Genomic DNA, 21,090 nt, shown 5'->3' on the forward strand with positions numbered 1-21,090 from the left:
GTTGTACTGGGCAGACATACTGGTAAGGGGTCTTCGCTGGGCGCGGCCGACACGGACGTGTCCGAGGGCCGAGACGTCGCCGTGTACCTCCGAGTACCTCGCGCTCTTTTTCTACTCGAGTCTAATAGCAGGACCTTGAATTACAACTACCTGTTAGAGCCAATTGGTAATGAAGTATCGCGTAGTGTTTTCCCGTTATGACGCGATTGTTTAGCCAAATTTTTGATTTAGAAGTAGGAGATAGATGGAAGAAGATTGGTAAAGTGTACAAGAAAGTGTGTGAAACGTGTTTCAGTTAGAGTTTCTGAAACTAGCGTTATATCGTCTGTTTATCTACCTACGAAGTATGAGTTTTTACATGAACATGGAAACTAATAGAGTAAAAAGGTAAAAAATAGATAAAGTATCGTTGGGAGAAACGTATTCACAGTGGCTAGTCTACTTCTCGTAAGAAAGGGATAGCATAACAGATTCTACAACTATCTCTACAAGAATAGGACTTCACGTATAATCGTTTTTTACTAAACATACTTACCAGAAAAATATAATTAATAATTAGGTAATTATTTACATCTTTATTTCAACGTTTCGTCCCGTAAAGACGTTGTTTATATACTATTGGATTGTATAATCATAAACTTACATAAAAATATGTTAAATACATTTCATAAGTAAATACTTATATTGCCAATGTGATAATTTGCTACGAAATTTGCTTCGTCAGCAATATTCATAATATGAAGCGTAGCGTAGCTTATAATTTTGTGGTTCAGCGAAAGCGATTATATATTTTTATCGATATTTTGGTATATTTTTTATATATTTGGGAGTGTACCACACAAGCACGTCAGGGACACAATGTTCTAGCCACACAAGCAACAATACGGAACCCAATCACAATATCGGTATGTGTTATTTGTTTATACGACCAACGATCTTCACAATATCGTATCGAATAAAAACCCTTAATAAAACACGTATATCGTGTGCTGTAAAACGGTCCATTTATTTTGCACCCGTAGGCACCCGACATTAATATCGTGCCCTGTAAAAGCACCTATTGGTCGTATAAACAGAATACCGACATGTAATCGTAAACAACATGGACGGTGCTGTGTGCTTTATACCTCACGACGCGGACCCGTAGCGAGTCCGATCGGACTGACGCACCGTACGGAACGACGACGCTTCTGTCGTGATACAAAATCCTTAGAAAATATCATAAAATAACCTATAAATCTACAAACGTGTTAACCTAATGATCGTAAAACTAGACGAATCTTCACTACGTGATGTCTACGTCACATGCCATATAATTAATAATGGTAATCGTTACCATCGAGTCGGGCCTTTACTACACCTCCATTGGAAACTAAATTAGAAAAGAAGCTGTTTGCAACTATGCTTTTATAATCCTCCTAATTGAACAGAATTAGTTATTCGATATTAGTTATTATGACTGATTATTTATTTTTAAAGGTCGACATTAAAGGGGTTTGGGTAAAATTGGCATCGCGATGAACATTCGCGGCCAGTGGATGAAACTTGGATATTTTAAAAGAACAATATATTGTGAGCAAAAGTTATTATGGAAACGTATTAGGAACAGAGATAGTTGGTTTTGTATTATTCATTACCTAGAATCTAGATGATTTATTATAAGATTTTTCTAAGTTTATTTAGTTTTCTCCTTTATTTATTTAAGGAAATCAAAACGATGTATAATATGAACGGTTATACAGGGTGTAATCGTTAAGTGTGCACAGGCGATTATTCCGTAACCATTGCAGATATTATAAAACTTTAAACTGATATCGAAAGCCCTTTACCCTAATAAGCAAAGTGACAATAGTAACTTTTAAAAAATAAAACGGGAAATATCTAACTACCACGGGCGAAGCCGGGGCGGACCGCTAGTACCTATATAATATAAGAGCAACACTCTTAAAATATACAATTCATCACTGGCCCCGAAAGCGCGACCCCACCAGCCCAAACAAAAGTACCTAAACCCCATTATATGTAAAAGTGACTAGTATATAAGTACATAAAGTACCCAAACCCCTTTATGTGTAAACGGTTATATACGCAGTATAGGTATAATTTAAGAGTAATACCACAGTATTACAATATGGTACCTAATACTTTATATGTAAAAGTGACTAGTAAGTATACAAAGTACCCAAACCCATTTATGTGTAAACGGTTATATACGCAGTATAGGTATAATATAAGAGCAATACTCTTAAAATATACAAGTTTCATCACTGGCCCCGACAGCGCGACGCCACCAGCCCATACAAAGGTACCCAAACCCCTTTATATGTAAATATGTAAAACTGAATAGTATATAAGTACACAAAGTACCCAAACCCCTTTAAATAAAAGTGCCAAGTATATAAGTACACAAGTTACCTGGTACTTCTGCGGGCAGCAGCCGCAGCGCGCGCAGCAGGCGAGCAGCGCGGGCGCGCGGCCCGAGTGCGCGGGCGAAGCGAGCGGGGACGGCGAGCCCGGACGCTTCACCGCGCCGTTGTATGGGTTCTCCATTTCGACAAACTCACGATCCTGGAATGTTTTGTCGGATTGTTTTTGAAAATCCTACAAACCGACAAACTGATTAAAAGTGGCAGTGTAATAAATAGTGCAGTGGAAATTTTGAAATGTGATGCAGGAAGAGCTACAGGCAGCTAGAATGTCTGTCTTTGGACTTTAAGAAGTATATTTAAATGCAAAAATGAGATGCTCATAATAAATTTGAATAGGAAGGGGGCTACGGGCTACTAAATAAATCTATTTCAGAGCAGTCATAATACCTATATAAAACAACTAGAAAATTCAATTCGTTCATGTTTTGTAATAAAAAGGCTAATTCCAATCAAAAAGAACAATTTGCCAATTGGTTTTATAAATTTTAATATGTCTACAACATAATTATTAATTATTCACTCTAAATATCCGGTGAACTCGAATCACCGTAAAATTATATTGTCGAAAATATCCAAATCGGTCCAGCAATTCTCGAGTCTCAGCGAAACAAAGACAATGTATTTTTATATATTATCTATATTATAACTAACTCTGTAAACTTCGTATGTAGTAAGTAAAATTATTCTTGACCTATGATAAATTCAAAACCATAATCAGATCAATCGGTTCAGTCACTTTCGAGTTTAGCAAGACAAATAAATAGCAATTCATTTCTTATAATATGAGCTAGCGCGCAAGAGCAACTTTTGTCTCCGCAACTATTTTGTCTCTCCCACCAACTCTATTGGGCTAATAAAAAAAGTCTCCCGGGAGTTGCGTCGCTACGTGCGCGCACTTTCTTACTAGAGTTGATGGGAAAGACAAAATAGTTGCGGAGACAAAGAAGCGCTAGCTCAAAGAATTTCTTTAAAATATTCTACTGCATAGTGTTAAAATAAATAACTAGCTCTCAACCCGCGGCTTCGTTGGCGTGCACATCGCGATATCGCGTGATAACTGTATAAATAAATCGAGCTTGCACCCTCTTTAAGTTTTATTTTCCCTATCTATAATTGTTTAACGGTTCATGCATAACAACGAAACTCTAAATACACAATGATATTAAATTTTACATATAAATAGATACAAGTGGTTACAATAAATTTGTTGTGAATAAGTTGTACCTACATATTTTTAGAAGTATAGTAATTTCGGTACATTCAATTATTGAAGTGAAACTTCTTTATCGGGGTTGGAAAAATTTAATGTAACATTTTTTCGTTACGCGTGAAATTTTTCCGTTACGCGCTAAGGTTACGCGCCATCTTTTTCTTATCCCTACCACGCGTGATTCGACGTATTTCTGTAAAGCTGCATAGTAATTATTTATATTTTTTGAAAAATAGGCTCTTAAAGAAGTTTCACTTCTTACGTGTGTACACTAGTAGGTACACGCACACATTTTTATTTTTTTATATTATCATTATGTATCTAGATTATTATGTACAACCAATTTTAATAGTTTGTAATGTAAACATTTACAAATAGTTATAACAACATGCAGTTCAATAATTAAATTTTTAACAGAAATATATTACTATTAATTAGAATAGATTTTCATACATATTTACTAACTAACAACTACTAACATCAAAAGCAAAAAAATATCTATGGGATAAAATAAAATTATAAATGACATCCTTAAAGCTGTGTCACAGATGCTAAATAATGAGCTATTAACAAAGAGAAGAAACAAATAAATTAAAATGTTTATATTCACAAAAATACTCATTATTGAAAGTAGGTACTTATGTTTCAGTTGCTCGTGGCTTTTACCGTTATGTAGCAACTTTTACCTATATTTGTGACAAAAGAAAAATAAACGAACAACAACACAATAATATATTAGTAGGGTTGCCAACTATAGTATATCTACTTACCGTTGTTACATTAAACTTTCTAGTGCAGAATATTTTAAAGTAGGAATAATTTGTAGATAAACATAGTATTCATCATCATAAAAATAATGTCGATATTTCCAAAATCAACCACACAATCTAAACTGCGAGTAACACCAGTCTTTAAAACTTTTAGGATATATTGTTAATATATCTCCAAAATACTCTTAAACCAATTTTTTGCACAATGCAAAGACGACAAAACACATCAACTGTACAAATTAGCGAACTTATTGCTTAGAAGTGCATCCTCCCAGGCAACCTTAGGAGTTAGGATGTAGGACTCTTCATTAACTATCCCAATTATTTCATTTAGTTCAATTGTACAAATAGGCATCCTCATCACTTGTAAGCCCATTCTTTCAGGCAACCCAGTGACATAACTTTTCACATTCCATCCCAAAATACTCAATTTTTTATTGACAATTGGGAAGCGCCTGACCACTATCTCGCTTTATGGCAAGCTTTTTTCAAACATTGTTTGCAAATATCTAACTCTATTTCCCTAAATTGGCAACCCTACACCACATCACATCACATGACGTCACATCACCCCACGACACATCACGTAGTCCTACCGTGGTACGCTCCAAGCACCGCAGCAGGTGGTGATGCTGCAACTCGAAGATGTCTTCATCCCGCCCAGCGTCATCCAGTTCCACGCCAGACTCCTGGGCGGCGAGGCGGGCTTCAGCTGCTTTCTTCTTGGAGACGAAGGCCGCGCCTGATGACGCTTTGGCTATGCGGATTCGGGCGAGCCGGGCTTTCTGGAAAGGGAATAATATGCCCTTAATAAAACTAAGTGAACGTTTGAAATGTGAATAACATTATCTCCGTAATATACTAGCTGTGTCATACGGTTTTATCCACGTTTAGTGCGTCTTAGCGTGATATAGCTATTAGAGATAGCTAGAAGAAATAATCTTGATAATATAACAATTCTAGCTGAGCGGTTCAGGCTGAAAATTTAATGCTCCGCTCGTTTTTGTCTTACGATGCTAGCGTATAGCCTTCCATAAATGGGCTTTCTATAAATAGTAAAATATGTTTTCAAATTGTACCGGTAGTTCCTGAGATTAGCGGGTTCAAACAAACAAATTATATGATTAGTTTATAAATAGCTCAGCTGCGATTCATTTATTCATTTATAATAATTATTCTTTTACATCTGACTTATTACAAAGAGTGAAATCCCAATTTTTGAGTCACACGAGCTATTTTTTGCCCCGGCCAATCCGGGCATCTAATGTGTAACAAATCCAAGGTTCTATAACCGTTAAAAAAAACCTATGACGTACAGACAGCTTATCCATAATAATTACCTATATTATAACACCAAAAAATACACGCGAAATACAGAAACATTAATAATATTATGTAAATGTACAGAAATATCATATTATTATAAGTTATAACCATTCGTAAAACTAACATCCTAAACTAACTTCTATATTGTCTTTGGTTAGGAGAAATTAATTAAAATCGGGTGGAAATATGAATTATTTTAACGAGGAAAAGGTTATTTGAATTGTATAAAATTTTTCTTAATTTACTTTCATTCATATCAAATCAGTTATAATACAATCTTTTATATAAAAATGCTAATTTTTAAACTCAAAAAGTGCGAAGGTAAGAATCGAGCATAAATTTTGTTCTCTGTAATTCAGGCTTTTTATTATTTAATTTGGCCAATCCAGCATAGACAAAGGCTATACTTTCGCAATTATTAAATCAATATTCACCAGAAAGAAAAACTTTAGAACACTGAAATAACAAATAAAAATAAAATAAAACACCCGACTATTATTATTTTCACTATCCAATTCGCAATTCTAATCACAACAACACCTCATAAAATAAATTAAACAAATAATATACACTCGAAAAACATAGCCCTCCTTTCGCAGTTGGGTAAAAAATAAAGTAAACAAAGCAACAGACCCGCTGCGCCTTCCGTTTATCAGCTCTCTGGTTCTGGTGGTAGATCCTGGAGAAGTTGGAGACGATGACGGGCACGGGCAGGGCTATCACTAACACTCCGGAGAGGGAGCACACGCCTCCAACTATCTTGCCCGCTATGGTGCCTGGTACCATGTCACCATATCTGGAAGGTGAATAGTTTACATTAGTTTTATTAATTGTGGACACATATTTCGGGAAAATATTATAATGTGTTTATACTACAATATATATTTTGTGGTTACAAGTTAAAACACATGAAAGTAATAAATGAAGAAGTAATTACCTAATCTTTATAATATGTATTAACTTATTGCACAAGTACACGTAAACTTACCAAAATATTGTATTATCATCTATAAGTATATAAGTAAGTACATATATGATATTTAATTATTGACTATTGTATATGATACTAACGATAGATTTTAAGAATAGAAAAAAATCGATCACGAGGCGAAAAAATATAGTTTAGTGTGTGACCGATAGGGGAAGCTTTTGAGTGCTTTTGAAGCTTCGCTAATCGCTATGCGTAAGAAATTTTAAATCTCAGTTAGTTTTGAAATTGAGGCTAAAATAAAAAGTTCACACGAATGAATCTACAAAGTAAATCATAACAAAAATGCCGCTCTACATAATCAATTTAAACAATTGACGCACGTATTTCGAATTGTACGCAATTGTAATGTTTTCTTACATATTAGAAAATCAATTTATAAAGCGAATGAGCAAGATCAAAGGAATGGAATAGAGATGAGTCAATTCTACATCCAGCAGTCCATTAGTAGTTTCCTGAATTTCTTTTGTAAACACTTTAATAATAGCGCAAATGTTAGGTTTTAATGTTTTCTGGAAACAATACTACCTACTACCTAATGCCGGTTATTATTTTTTAATATTGGTTCAAATGTAGATATCGTATAGCTGTGACGTCTATGCATGGTATCACTACATAATATAAAACAAAGTCGCTTTTTCTGTCCCTATAGTCCCTTTGTATGCTTAAATCTTTAAAACTACGCAACGGATTTTGATGCAGTTTTTTTAATAGATAGAGTGAGTCAAGAGGAAGGTTTTAGTATTTAATTTATTAGGGTGGTAAGCTAGTAATATTAATAGAGGTAGTTATTTCTGTTACAATTCGACTTGGGGTACTAAAATACCTTCCGCCCTAGATACGCTCTCGTAGTCAAAGTAAAACTCATATTTACAAAAACTATTCAATATCTTTTCTCTGATTTCAAGGTATAGGTGTGAAGTAGAGACAGATAAACAGACATATAAATTGTAAGTACTGATAAGTACAGATAATATGGAATAAATGTTTTCGCTACATAGCTTTCAAAGTTTAATAATCGGTCGATCTTTGTACGAATGTATTCCGGAAAGGCGTTAACAAGATTACTAAAAAATAAAAGTTAATAAGTTAAACCCGATTACTTATTTATTTACTCGCTTACGCTTTTCACACGGATTATCCTCTAAATTCATTAATTATTTATTGTACGGACAGTAATTAATAATTATAAATATAATTGAGTTTTTAACCGACTTCAAAAAAAAGGAGGAGGTTATCAGTTCGGCCGGTATATATTTTTTTTTTTTTTTTTTATGTATGTACACCGATTACTCCGAGGTTTCTGAACCGATTTACGTGATTCTTTTTTTGTTCGATGCGGGATGGTGTCGAATTGGTCCCATAAAAATTTTATTCGGATAGGCCCAGTAGTTTTTATTTTATGAGCATGTTTGTCTGTAGGTATTTGTAAATTTTGCAAGTGCAAGTTTGAAGTCGGTTGTTTTTAACGCAGTTATCACTTGTATCATCTATTGCCAGCTTTTCCTGAATATTGATGTAAGTTGTAATTATTCGATAATCTTTCATTATGTTTCTGAATAAGGTTGTGATAACTTACAAGTACAATTATATACCTACCTAAATAACTAGGAGCCTAGATCTTTAATTAACATTGTTGTGTCTTATGGCATATTATTAAGAATTGCAAAAAAAATAATTGGCCTTAGTCAGAGTTATTCTCCCTTATGATTTAGGGATAATAAAAGTTACGACCTATTTAATCTCAGATCTACTAAAATCGAAAGAGCCATTTCGTGGGAAATATAACCAAACGGTTATAATATTATCATTATCACTACATAGTATAAAACAAAGTCGCTTTCTCTGTCCCTATGCTCCTTTGTATGCTTAAATCTTTATAACTAAGCAACGGATATTGATGCGGTTTTTTTAATAGATAGAGTGATTCAAGAGGAAGGTATATAATTTTATACAAAGCGAGCGTAGTCGCGGGCGGAAAACTAGTAAAATATATTATACCTATTCAAACGCGATATATGGTGATAATCGTTCCATGTGTATTTTTATCTTCAATAATAATTGATACAATCAAAATCATTGATTTATATCCACAGTTCAAATAAAAACTCACCTACCTAACCTCAATTGAATTCACATACCCACTGAACCTTATAAAGCCTCAAATACAGTCTCTTAATACATGAAAAACATACAAATTATGAAACGGCGCCTGAAACTCTCGGCTTGTTTAACAAGTGTACAGAACACGATATTCAATTAAAAATTAACCACCGAGAATGCTTCAGGTGAAAATATACTTTCAGTTGTCGATTACGGCTTTTCAACGGAACTTTGCGTGTATTTAATTTATTTTAAAAGCCTTATTCTTATTTATTTAAGCGGGTTGAAAAACATTTGAAAAATCTGTATTGTGATGTTGGTATATTGTGTGTATGTGGAGGGAGTACTAAAATATGGTGTATTAAAATATAATACGAGAATATAGGATAAATAGAGACTATGGTTTGTTGTCTTCTTTTCTCGGAAATTGCTATACAAAACAGTGCTAATATGACGATTCTTATGAAAAAGAGCACCATCATTTACCCTTTCAAGACTTCACAAAAACCATCTAAAATTCCACCTATCCATTTCTCAAAATTCATCTAAACCAATTCAGCGGTCCTGTAGTTTAAAGGTCACAAACAGACATACAAAACAAGCATTTTATTATTAGTATGGATAAACACGCTCGGCCTCCATCCTCGTTGACCGTGTAGACTGTAGACGCATCCGACCGCTCTATTGTGGTAATTTTATTATAAATAACTAAGGGTGTTCTGGTGAATTAGACATCGATAGAATATCGTTGTAATCATATCAAGTTAAAATAATGTCTCAGTACATTGAAATTGTTCGAAGAATAATATCATATTACGAGACAAATTAAAAGTATTCAACTGACAAATCCACTCCTTGATATTTTTACCGAATTCCTTCTCCTCCCAGACACTGTACCTTATTTTAAACAACGACATAAAATCGATACATTGTAATGCATTATGATTTATCGATACATTGTATTTCAGACAATTCTAACAAACACATATCCCCCAGATACTGTCATGAAGCCACTCAAAATATCGACACAGAATACGGAATACTATGCGTTCTATGCATTACAATTTATCGATATTGTATTCCGGACGTGCCTTACATTCTACCTTACCCCAAGACACTTCATTACAATGGTAGACAAAATATCGATAGTATATTCTCAATACAACGCTCTATGCCAATGCGTTATGGTTTATCGATACATTTTATTGATGATATCAACCGTATAGCGCGAACAATATTCTAAAGGCTCCAAGCAGCTCAAAATAGAGACATAAAATACTATTTATTATATTTATCGAATCATTTATTCATTCATCGGACGTCTCCACCACAATGCTTAACCCCACAAACTTTTATAAACATGCTGAAAACATCGACAAAAAAAATTCGATACTAAATATTCTATACGTTACAATTTAATAATGCATAATATGTATTTCATACTCAAAATATCGATAATATCAAACACTTGACCTATAAATCGTTGTATCGATACTTCGCATCATTTTCGCACATCCCTAACATAAATAAACGGAGCTGTTTACAAATCACTTGGCGGGCTATTTTGAGAGCCGCTGATTGGTTTATGATAGACACGGCCATTTACCTTTATTGCTAAATTATAATTATAATAGATTATCTGCGGAATTTGGCGCATTATTGAGCTGAAATTCGCGATCGGAAGCTGTACCGGAAAGTCACATTAAAATTGGTTCAGCTGGTTAAGATAAACCTCGATAAATAGAAGATATAATTATATAATTACGACTATTATTAAGTACTTAATCTAATAAGTTCTAACATAATTCCTGGGAATAGTAGTGCATTATACAACATCTTTATCTTTTTCTTTATCTTAAGACATATCGACAGAAAAAAATACGACATTAAAATAACAATAAAGGTACCTACTTAATCTATATTTTTAATGATTAGAATATTTATTTATTTCACACCACAAAAATACACGTTGGTATATAATATGAATAATCTACACAAACCACACACAAACTTATTTTATTACATCTTTTACGGTTACGCAATTCATTATTTACGTTGATTTTTTACGCATTACGTCCTAAAAACGTAGGTATTCCAACGAATAAATCTCGATTTAAATCGGTCAAAACATATCATTACTATTAGTAGAACATCAATTTGTTACCGCCAAATCATGACGCAATTTTACGCAAAAGCTTCCTGTTTTTAAGAACTTTTACCGTTTGTTTGTTTTTGTATATCTCATTAATCGACAGTAAGTCAATTTAGGGCCAATTGGTTTCTACTTTTTCTTTAAAATATTTTTTTTTATTCCCGATTCACCCGGAAAATATAACAATACAAATGTTGCAGCTACATAAAAAAAAATAATTATAAAAGTGTCAGCGCTTTTACACAGAAACAGTTTGATGTAATGTAAACAACAACAAGCAGCTTATAAGTAGCCATTTATGGCATTTATATTCTCACTGACTGTAAAGTCACTTTAACCGGGATGCATTGCCGAGACATCTATACCTAGTTAACCCAAAAAAAACATTGAAGATAGAATTTTGTGTTTTCTTTCAAATATGAAATGCTTGGAAATTCGCTTCATTTAGTTTGAAAGCGTTTAGCATTTAACTTTTGGTTATTTACAAACACTTTTCTCGCATATTCTTGGCGTCATAGTAAAATTACTGTGATAGCTTGGCAGCCGAAATTCGACTGCACCAATATCGATTTCTTTCAACAAATCTGTATTGTAATTTGTAATATAACACGAATAGGTGCAACAATCACGAACGTGGAAGAAGCAAGATAGTCGAATATTTTAACAATAATGTACCTACTAATAAAAATGATTTTTTGTCTTTATAATATGTCCTCATACCCGCGGCATACATAGCGCTCTTATCTATACAAATCTTTAATCTATAGTAATATTACAAAGCTATTTGTCTGTTTGAACGCGCAAATCTCAGGAATTACTGGTCCAATTTGAAAAAGTCTTTCGGTGTGATAGCCTATTTATCGATTATAGGCTGTATATCATAGCCTATTTATCGCTTAAAGGCTATACATATATCATTACGCTAAGACCAAAAGGAGCGGAGCCATGCGGGTGAAACCGCGAAGCTAGTATTTTATAATTTCTTACACAGAAATAATTCAAAATGCAACGTCATCTTGTTCCTTGCAATCAATTCGATCAATGAAACAAATGGCAAGCGAAACAAACACTATAATCGAGACCAAAGGAGTATTTATTTGAATAGTACTCTAGTTTATTTCTAACCTCAATTCAGAGTAAACACAGTCATAAAACATTGTTTCCCTTGTTCACAATGTACAATGTATTCGGACAGGGCTGCCAACCTTCAATTAATATTATAATACACTAGCTGCTCCGCGCGGTTTCACCCCAGTGGCTCCACCCCTGTTGGTCGTAGCGTAATGACACATAGCCTATAACCTTCCTCGATAAATGGGCTATATAACAGCGAAATAATTTTTCAAATCGGACCAGTAGTTCCCGAGATTAGCGCGTTCAAACAAACAAACAAACATACAAACAAACTCTTCAGCTTTATAATATTATTATAATTATAATTATAATACATATTAGGACAACTTTTGGTGTAAATGATGTAACTAATACACAGTAAGTATGTAATTTTTTTTCGATTTTAAGATGTGATAACTATAATTATTCATTGCAGTAATTAACAAAACGTTTAGAATACCCTCTGCCCTTAAAACTATGTTTTTAAATTTTAATCTTTTTAAAAGTTTTCAGTTTCCTTCATTATAATTGACGCGCAAAATCTAATACACGAAAATTTATTAAAAAAACTACGTGTAATATTGTTCAACTGAATTAAAAATTGTTTACATTTGTAAGCGATAACAATTGATATGAATGTAACATGTTAACTGACATCATGTTAGATAAAAAAATAAAACACTATATCAGCAAAATCATAAATATTAAAAAAATATAAAACACACTAAAAAATGAAATAATTGTCGGCCAACACGACGCGGACGTTGCGAGTTCCCAAGAACGGAAATAATCTTAAATCAATTAGAAACGTAGCCCTATTACAACCATATTATGAAATCGAGTAAGCCTCTTGACCCTTATTTATTACCTAGGTACTATATTCATATAAAATGAGCAATTAAGAAAAGCTTTCCAAGAAAATATTTAGTACAAAGAACTCAGTAGGAACTAGCCGACAAACACCTCGACCTACTAAATGTGAGAAATTAGAAATTAAAATAATATTTAATTAAATTTCTTGATTAATAACCTTCATTTTTCATTATGTATGATCCTTTTTTAAATTTTTATAAAAACATTCTTAACGGAAAAGCTGTTTTCCAATTATGGTGATATCAACATAAATAGTATCGAAGTCGAGAAAGTTAATCAGACGTTTTATTAAGAGCCTAGGCAATTTATTAAACGTTGCTGAAAACAATATAATTATGATTCCCTTTTTAACGTAATGATATTGTGTGTCCGTATTTTTGGCATTGATCCTTTTTATACATAAAATTTATTAACCCTTTATACATCAATTAATTAATATCATCCCTGTATATATCCATTTATTCTGCCATTAATTAATAAATTCATTTATTCACATGTCCGTGCCATGATGCGTGGAGTTTTCCTCGAATATTTTATATATTTTGAATAAAAATGTCGCACTAGTTTTTCCGCAGCTTTGTTTACCTACTGGTCTAACGAAGTTTGTTGTTTTTCAACAGAAATATTAAAGAGATTTTTTTTTTAATGTATACTAATTACTAACTACGGTACATACTACGGTAAATGAATTTAATATAAGCTGGCCACCCCACCAGAAGCAAAAAAATGTGCTTATCGACCAGAAAAGAAAAAGGGGGCGCCCTTCGAAATCCAAACCAGCGCCGATTATTCAGTGATTATTGTTTTTTAACAATAAATATTGATTATTTTAACTTTAATTAAGTGTTTTATCTACAATTATGCTAACCATTAGCCAGCTATTAAACCAGAGCTGATTATTAAGTGGTTATTATTTTTAGGAATAAATATTGATTTTTTTAACTTTTAGTAACATAATATGATTTATTGGTGATCTCTTTAAATTAGTTTGCTTAAATACTTATTAGGACACACCTATTACTACATACAAAAACATTTATTTGGTGCTAGACCTTATATCTCAGGATTTTAGGTGATTTATTGTGGAACTGATTTTGCATTGTTTGGTGACTACATTTTGGTGACAGATCTACTATTTTGAGGACAAACCCTATTATTTAAGAAACACAAAACTAATTAAATTGGTGATAGCTTAAATGATACCCATCCGTTAATATGTTTGCACATGTCAATTTTTAAAGCGCGCCAATTTGTCTCCGACTCTTTGATCATTTTTTCATTAAAATTATAAATTGATGTATTAAATTGATAACGAATACTATTAATTTATTATCTGAACGAAATAAAATGTTACTACTGTATAGGTGACAAAATATCAAATAAAAAGGAATCGCAGTTAGGGATCGATAATCGATTTATTTGGTGACAGATCTACCATTCTGAGCACAGAGCTATTATTTAAGTAACAAAACTGTTATTATAAGAACGAAGTTTATATTCATGTAATGCAATATAATTTTATTGGTTATCGATCTCTTATTTTACACATATATTAACATTAATTTGATAATTCATACCTGGGAACAATTTTTGTTTATCTGAGAACGAAAATATTTCGTGGTGATAGATCTATTTATTAGGTGATACAACTTGATGACAAAAATAAATTTTGGTGATAGAAAATATAGTTCCCATTTAATTTGTTTTAGACAATGCGAGCGAAGCGGCCGCGGCGCGAGGAAAGCTTGTTTTTTATAAATGTTACCGTTTCCTTCCTAAATACCTTTGTTTGACTATTTAATGTTTACCTATTGCATTACGGATTAAACAAACCGGACTCTAGTTTCAGTAGCTTATGTATGTAACATTGTAAATTGTAACAATATTATGTTGAAATGGAAACGTGATTTACACGTCCGCGCCTTTACGTCCGCCATTTTAAATCGGATTTATCCATAAATACTTTGGCTTATCAAACTGCAACTACAACTTAAATCCATACTAAATACAAATCTGTACCATGATAATATTATATAGCAACTAGAGATAGTAGGTAATGTTCAACGTCAACTAGTAAAATCAGCCGATTATTTTTAAACTTTATTTCAACGATACGCCGTAGATTTAACAATACATTTTTATGGTTTATTAATATATTTATATGGTTATTCAGGTTGTTAATTCATTAGAACAACAAAATACAAATACACTAATACAAAAAGTAAGAAATAAAAAACATCGCTGCAAGGATATAAATAAATAAGAAAGAAATTTACTCAGTATATCACTTCGCTGTTTGTACATATATTAATTTTACTTTTACAAAAATTATAATTAGAATAATGAAAGGTGGTAGGTAGTATATTATCTCTATTTATGACTATTCATAAATATTTGAAAAAGCTCACATGAATGAAAACATTTGGAGTTTCAGTTTGAAATATTTTGTAACATAATATATTAGGACTTAGGACAGAGTACTTACCTCTAAATAATTCAACAACAAATTTTTCTTAGATTTATCACTTTTCAATATACCACTATGCCAAAATATAACTAATATTCGTTCGTTCATAATTATTCATTATTATTTCGTTTATATTTTTATTTCAAGTGCACCAAAAAAAGACCACACACAGACACTACACTCCAAAAAGTTATTTTCAAACAGTAAAAACCATCAAAATGTCGGCACTATTTTGAGTATAACATATTACAAAGAAATTAGGCCATCATCGGCCAGATATAATCTAGAATTGAATTATTACTATCTCTTTGCCAGTCCTAATATATTATGTGAGATAAAATTAGAATTCTAAAATAGACGGAGGTTATTATACTATCTGTGCAACAATGGATTAGGATTTTGGCGCCAATTTTGTTTTTTTTTTTTTTAAGAATGGCAAAGGCGTTGTTAGATGGTTGCAAATAAGGTTCAGTGATAATAAAATAATTTAGACAAAAAATGAGACAAATTTTCAAGTAAATATTATGAAATAATAGATTATTTCATTCATTATGATTTATTAAAGTTTTTAATATAATTATTTACAAACTTCGAATAAACGATCAAAAACTTGAACAATGTTCTGTTTTTTTTACGCCAATATAAAACGTTCTAGGCTTTATCTCACTTTCGCATTTAAACACGATTTTGTTTATACAATAAATAAATAATTAAAATCTCAATTATACCACCAGTCAATACAAATTTTCGATCACGCCAATACTTCATAATAATCACCAAAAAGTCTCATAAACCCATAAATCGACCGAAAAGAAGAACAAAAGCACGTCCAGACAGTTTTATGAAAAATATATTATCTTTAGTGTTGCCACTAAAAATTTAAACATTTAAACTACGATCGTATTTCATCGGGCGGGCTTTAACTCCCGAACGGATTATCGAGATTAGCCCCGCAATCCCTGAATACAGAACATTAGCATGTTTATGAAATGTATAATATCTTTATAATGAATTGGATATCCAAAAATTGGATGTATAATTTATATGCGAAGTAGTAATAATACCTCAATGTATGAGAATTGTTATTCTTTTTCTTTTTTCAAATTTCGAAACCCACTGGGATAGTTCGCGAGGATATCTACATAATTTTGTTCGAAGCATAAACGGGTAATAGACAATTAGAATTTTTTTTTAAATAGAACAATAATAATCGTGCAGCGCGCTTTTTCTTTTACTGCAATTCTTTCTTTTTTTCAGTTAAATATTCTACGCGTAGCGGCTGCAAATCCCTCGATTTAATTTTGCGAATATTGAAATAGAATTTGACGAAGTTGAGGATATTTTTCTCCCTTATTTGTTAACAAACAAACAACATAAGTAAGGTATGTATGTATAATTTGATAATTTACTAAAAAGTTGAACAATCCTTGTCGATTATTTTCTATAGTAGCGTACAAATTTTTAAAACTTGTAAGTTTATGAATAAAAAATGTTAGTACCTAAAACACTTTCTTTGTAAGTGCTAATCTGCATCGAATCTGCGATAATTTAGGTCGTGCTGACGTCACTAGGAATCTAAAACTGCAGCTCCATAATATTTGGCACGGCATATGACATGAATTACATACGTACACATTAAAATAGAAAGTAACTTTGTTTATATTGTGCTCGCTAGTATTTGCCTGTGACTTTGCGTACTTTGTGAACCGTTTTTCATACAATTTTGTGTCTTTACAAAGTTTTCGTGATAAAAAGGTAAACCAACGTCTCTAGGGTGAAATAAGTGATAACGATACACACAGACAGAACAAAGTTACTCCTATATCGTGGCCTTTAGAGCAATTTTTACACGCTCTATATTAGCTTCACCTGTATGTTTGTATGTTTGTAACCGACTTCTTTGGGCGCGATTTTGACCCACTTTAAACGGCCAGATTTCGTTCAAACTTTGTAGATTTATTGAGGACCGATGACAATACACTAATTTGATAAAATTTTCTATTTTTTAGTTCGGTTTTCTATAAAAAGCGTGTTTTTTAGTTTTTTTTAACTATTATTAGAATATTTAACTTCTTTCGCGAAGTAGATGAAAACTGTGTTCAATACTGTCCATCATTTTTGTGAGAGCACACCACAGCTTATTAAATGTTACTTTATACAACTGACAGATGTATTTTATTGTTATTGAGTGTAGATTAATTTTATTAGGTATAATAGTTTTGACCCTACAGATTTTGAAGAAAAATTAAAATTATTTATACTTATATTTCATAAAACTTCCCGTTTTCTTCGTTTAACTTTACCTACTAAATTTTTAATCTCTAAGAACTACATCGTATTCGAAAATGGAACTCAAATTCAAACATTTATTTATTCAATTAGACTGCTTGTAGAAGCACTTTTCAGTCGTGATAATTTTATGTGATAACCATTGTGAAAACATAATTTAATTTTTATTGTTGAAATATGAAGTTGTTCTCTAGTAATAGCAGGGCCAAGGGTTATAGAAATTTATTTTAAGGTACGTATGTATTTTGTAAGTATATTATTAAGAATTTTATTCATATAAGCGTTTGAGACGGGCGGTAGCTTACCGCCCGCCCGTCTCAAACCTAATATATTACATACTAAAACCTTCCTATTGAATCACTTTATCTATTAAAAAAACCGCATCAAAATCCGTTGCGTAGTTTTAAAGATTTAAGCATACAAAGGGACATAGGGACAGATCAAAGAGAAAGCGACTTTGTTTTATACTATGTAGTGATAGTGATTAAATTTTTACCTGTTGACACATATGTTTTTATTAACAGTTACATACAGAAGTACATACATTTAGAATTACAAAAGTTTAAACAGAACAATAAACATCGACTCTCGTACATTAAAAGATTTGTTTGCTCGCGACATTTTTAACGTTGCATTTTATTGTTTCCCGCCTTTGCCGTGTTTATTTATTTTAACAGCCAGTTTTATGGTTCACTCTAAACTCCGGTCATGTGACTGTGGCAGGTGATGTGTTTCAAGTTAATGAGATTGTATTAGTACCTATTTTAACATTTTAACTACATTTGTAGTATATATCTCTCTATGTAGTAGCACGTAGTAGGTATCTATATGTCTCTCAATCGCGCAAGTGAAATGGCATACATTTGTAAATGTCCCATCTTCTCCATTGAAAGACCTTCCTTTCGCTGTTGTTTTTGGTACATAGGTGAGCATTCGTATCTTATTAAAGGTATAACAATTTCCTTTTTAACTACAAGACTACTTTTACGCCATTGGAATTGATTTTTTTTTATATACCTGCATAGGTACAATCTAAATCTGAACAGTTGTTTTGTGCAAAGATACATCCTCATAAACTTCACGCGAGATGATAATATATAGCTTATTTCCTCGATAAATGGGCTATCTAACACCGAAAGAAGTTTTCAAATCGGACCAGTAGGCAGTAGTTCCTGAGATTAGCGCGTTCAAACAAACAAACAAACTCTTCAGCTTTATAATATTAGTATATAGATCTATACATAATGAAAATATCATTAAGATATTATAACTACTTTTGTGTGATCTTATTGACCCACTGTGACCTAATTCAAGCTTCGTACTAAGTATGTACATAGAGAACTTATAGGTACTATGCTTCGTAAATCGTAACTATCGCTCCAGGGGTCCCATAATACTATAATGACTATTTTTAAATATCACACCATTCACGACCCCCATTCATTCAGTGTAGTGAGTACATTTTTTCCAAAGTCATAAATTTTCTTTTGAAAATTTGATAAAGTGAACTTTAATCCCATGTGAGATAGGGTATATATAATAATATGATTTCACACTGAATGATTTTTCTTTATACGGCAATTCTATCATTTATTTACCGTAGTAAATAGTACTTATCATAATTAATCAATTTTCATAATACAATTTAAAGACTGGCAACTTACCAATCTATAATATAAAAATTAAAAATGAATCCCAAAATGTGTTGGTAAGCGCCTTAGAGTAAGCGCATACTCGAAAACAACTGAACCGATTTCGTTAATTCTTTTTTTTATTACATTTCTTGAAGTACGAGGATGGTTCTTATGGAGAGAAAACGTAAAAATGTACCACGGGCGAAGCCGGGGCGGACCACTAGTTCAATTATAAAAATAAGGAAACATACTTGAATAGAAATTTGTTAGTTAGTCTCTAGGTATGCCAACAATCCCTGAATATTATGACCTTCGTTCCTTCCCTATTATTTGACACACATTATACCTAATATAGTTTATGAAGGTTGTACATACATAATATACCTATTACCTACGTTGCATTTATTAGTCTAGTCAGTAGTCACTAGTCTTTATTGAGTTGTTTTTGAAGTGAAACTTTTAGGCACGTTGAGAGTAAAATTTCGACTTTGCGTCCTGGCTATACCGTTACGCTCCGTCACGTGATGGAGGGGACTATTATGGTATCTTTGAATGTTGCCAAAGAAGTTTCACATCTGAAACGTGTGCTCAGCATACACGCATTATATACACAGGCTTAGTTTTAACTTGTATAATACAAAAGTTTTAACTTTTATAACACAAAAACTACTATACCATCGATTGAAATATCTCTAGGATTGTTTACTTACCACACATTATGATCAACAAACAAACATTAGTACAATAATATGAAAATATAACACGACGTGAAGGCGGATTATGAAATGATTTATGACCATGTATTTGTAGACGTGATGCATAACATCTGATTCATAATGTATTGACTTTAGATTTTTGGTGGTGATTTGAGTACTTGCAGATGATGTTTTTTATTGTAGAGATTACATAGAGTTTATTAGTGTTGCAAAAAAATTAAAGCCACGCCTCGTTGAATTACAATGCAATAATGCTATTGAATTTGATATTTTTGGTTTAGTCAGGTCTGGATGCCCCGGTTTGGCGCGAAAGGATACGGGTTCGAGTCCCGCCTCGTGAGTCGTGATCGAATTTTTTCTATTCTTTATAAATTTATAATAATGCTATTGTTATGCGTTTGTGTGTGTTAGAATAAATGGTTTCTTTCTTTCTTTCTTTATTAATTAGATTTAATTTAATGTCTGCTCTTTAAACATTAATTATAATTATTAGGTATCTCTAAATACTAACATAATTATTGAATATCTATAAAAGAATAACGAAGCCGTCGATTAAGCATAATTAAGCAACTATTTCCGTAAAAGGCATTGTTAGGCTTTGTTCTTTTTGCCTAAATTACGTACTAATTAAAAAAAGACGTTTGGCACTCGAGGACTGCCGCGGTAAAGCTATTGCATAAATGCATAGCATGCCTTCAAGCCACACCTCCGTGCCCGTCGGAGTGGGGAGCGTAAGGTTACGGAACGTAACGTTACGCTCCCCACTCCGACGTTTCGCTCCCCATTCCGTCGTTCCGTAACGGAACGTTACGGAATTTCTCGATTCGGTCCCCGCGCTCAAGGCCCGCGATAGAAGCTATGCAATAGCTTAAAAGTTCAACCAATATTCTAATTTATTGATTTGATTTCTAACTTTTACATAACACCTATCAGTTATAAATGTGCTAGATTTGACAGAGTACATAATAGAAGTATAGAACAATGATTACTTTGCGTAGTATTGACAAACTTTAGCGAACT

At 32.4% G+C, this 21,090-nt stretch overlaps 1 protein-coding gene across 8 annotated transcripts in view; it reads right to left on the bottom strand.

Annotated features, from left to right (window-relative positions):
• Positions 1-21,090, bottom strand: part of LOC123703524 (potassium voltage-gated channel protein Shal) — a 62,543-nt gene that overhangs the window by 3,636 nt on the left and 37,817 nt on the right. For 2 of the 8 annotated variants that reach the window (XM_045651567.1, XM_045651569.1), the window contains exons 2-4: positions 6,369-6,531; positions 5,006-5,194; positions 2,416-2,601 (exon numbers count right to left, since the gene is read on the bottom strand). In XM_045651567.1, coding sequence (XP_045507523.1) covers positions 2,416-2,601; positions 5,006-5,194; positions 6,369-6,531 — 538 coding nt within the window. Of the gene's footprint in view, positions 1-20; positions 135-1,127; positions 1,191-1,336; positions 1,373-2,415; positions 2,602-5,005; positions 5,195-6,368; positions 6,532-21,090 lie in introns of all 8 variants that reach the window. The other 6 variants (XM_045651564.1, XM_045651563.1, XM_045651565.1 and 3 more) reach the window with 6 other exon arrangements.

Source organism: Colias croceus, chromosome 26 (assembly GCF_905220415.1).
Source record: "Colias croceus chromosome 26, ilColCroc2.1".
Taxonomy (NCBI): Eukaryota; Metazoa; Arthropoda; class Insecta; order Lepidoptera; family Pieridae; genus Colias; species Colias croceus.